The 2,444-nt window shown below is 47.6% G+C and overlaps 1 protein-coding gene across 1 annotated transcript; it reads right to left on the reverse strand.

Annotated features, from left to right (window-relative positions):
- Positions 1-227: 227 nt before the first annotated feature.
- Pmar_PMAR012839 (conserved hypothetical protein) lies at positions 228-1,416 on the reverse strand (the record flags this gene model as incomplete). The annotated part of the gene is made up of 5 exons (XM_002779222.1): positions 228-306; positions 454-559; positions 829-970; positions 1,024-1,061; positions 1,203-1,416. Coding segments are annotated over 5 exons (579 nt in total), but the record flags the coding sequence as incomplete, so codon positions are not given.
- Between the last annotated feature and the right edge of the window lie 1,028 nt (positions 1,417-2,444).

Genomic DNA, 2,444 nt, shown 5'->3' on the forward strand with positions numbered 1-2,444 from the left:
TCTATATTGTGCACTAGGTTATATGGTGGCCATCTAGACCGCATGGGATCGGCTCGTGCTGTCGCCATCGATTTCACTCAAGTGTGAAGGATTCAGTTAGATACCCGACAAGCCCGATCGCGCTGGTCCACTGTCTAACTGTATATAGGGTATCCCCACCATATATCGGGGAAAAGTAGTGAATGAAATTGTGATCACATATTAAGTCCCGGTATAGTCCCCCTCACCTTTGATTTTTCCTCATCATTCGCCTTGAGTACATCCTCTACTGGTGCGTCAAAGACCTTGTTAAGGAGCTCTCGATACCTGCATCAGGGAAAAGGATAAAACTCCTACCAATACAAAGGTTTGTGATGAAGATCGTCGCCTGACACTAAACGTGCGCAACACAACACCGCACTCACCCGAGTGGTCCGGAAGGATGCGTTTATTAAGGCAAAGAAGGGAGCTTACTTTTCGAAAGAGTGTGGTGTGAGGAACCCTAGACTGCCGAGAGCGAACGCCACCACCGGTGGAGGCATCAGCGATACTATGTTACCACGTCGATACAAGTTGTCGGCTGAGATGAGACACAAACTTGCCTTCCTGCTCCGAATCTTGATCACTAATATAGTTTGGATATGCTGATACTCTTCTGAAAGATCTAATCTCCCTGATTACGACGATTGAAACGTAAAATGGCCGCGAGCAACCGCAACAGAACTCCATCATGCATTTCCTCCCTTTCGTTTCCACTAGGGAGGAAATATATACCGCATCACAACCTTTCGACGAACGACTTTTTCAGAATTCTCTCTAACAAGTAGTGCCCATCCTAAAACTGGTTACTTTCAAGCCACATTATCGTTCGCAGGACAGTGCCATCACCACCGAGGCAAATAACCAGGTCGACCATCACAGGTTCGCAATCGTACGTATCAGGGTCTGCCAGCATCACTTCCTTACCATCTGCCATCACCATACGAACACCCTACATAGAGGAAATGATCACCTCGAAACCACAACCCTTGAGTGGGGATCTACCTCTCCACCATCTCCCTCAACGCACTTCTTCCTGCACCCTAGACACCTAAACTTCGACAACGGGCCTCGATCACGCTGTGCTGCAACTGAAACAAGGGTATCATACCACACAGCCCGGAACATCCTCTGCTGGACCACAGAATACCGCCGGTGGGATTCGAACCCGGGTTTTCTACTACCATCAGGATCATTAGGATCAAGTAGAACTGTTAGTCCCCTTTCATTCCTGACCCAATTAGCCACTTCCACCAAGGCTTCCGTTGCATCATCGTCTCCCCACTTCTTAGCCACCAACACCGTACGAGGGGCAGAGCTCCTACCAAAAGTGTACAGTCGCGACTCAGGAACACCAATGGAATACAACAACAGAGTCAAATGACCAGACAAATACATTTGCGTGCCAACGCGAATACACGAACTTTCGCTACACTACTACTACTACTACTACTACTACTACTACACAGAACGACGATACCGAATCTTCTCAAGTGAGAGTAACGGGAACATCCTTACTGCATCCTTACCAAGCCAGCTTGATGCTTCGACCATCCCTCACTGGATGGCTCCGTGGAAGTTGAGGCTCATCCGTGGGGGTGCGGGGGCTATTCAAATTACTCTGGGATCGTGCCAACCAAGCGATTCCCAATATGAATTCTTCTATGTCGATTGTTCCCGACCTGATGAAGTGAAGATGCTCATAATCGATCACGTGATCGATTTACTGACCTATCGATATCAAATGCCTGAAAAGCGCTCATATACGTCACTCGGGCAAGGGGGATATTTGCGTGTTTTTCTGAAGTAACATCATCCCAACCGAGAGGACACTCGAGCCACAACGACAACACAGCGTCTCTACCCCACCTCCGTAGTGATCATAGTTCAGGAAGAAATTAACCAGAGCGTAACCATTCTCGAAGTCGATCGGGTCCAAGTGTTTCTTCCCACGAGCCAAAGAATGGAATATGGTCGCCAGGCGATAGAGCGTCTCATAATTAAACCCAGTACCTACAAGCCCCCAAACGACCATGCAGTAATAATAGAGGTATAAATCGTCACTCACGTTGCTGTAGCGATGATACCACCTTTGCTTTATCTAACCACTCTTGTAAAGCCTAACACAAGAAGCTCGACATAAGTTCATCTTCCCAAGACTAAGAAAGTAGCATTTGCAACCATGGTTGTAACGCTGCATCCAGCTGCGCACTAAGAGTCTAACTACGCCATGTTCTAGGCATTGGACTTTAAACTCACTCACACACACACCAACCGCGCGCGCCACAGTTGTGAGGTGGAATTACTACATAATTATGATGACACATTTCTTCGCGGATTCCTCTCTACTATCCATGGTAAAAGGTATCGATGAAACGATGAGTTCCGCTTACCGGTTTAAGCTCGGGCGAAATGATCCCATCGGA

The sequence above is a fragment of the Perkinsus marinus genome (assembly GCF_000006405.1).
Source record: "Perkinsus marinus ATCC 50983 genomic scaffold scf_1104296947674, whole genome shotgun sequence".
Taxonomy (NCBI): Eukaryota; Perkinsozoa; order Perkinsida; family Perkinsidae; genus Perkinsus; species Perkinsus marinus.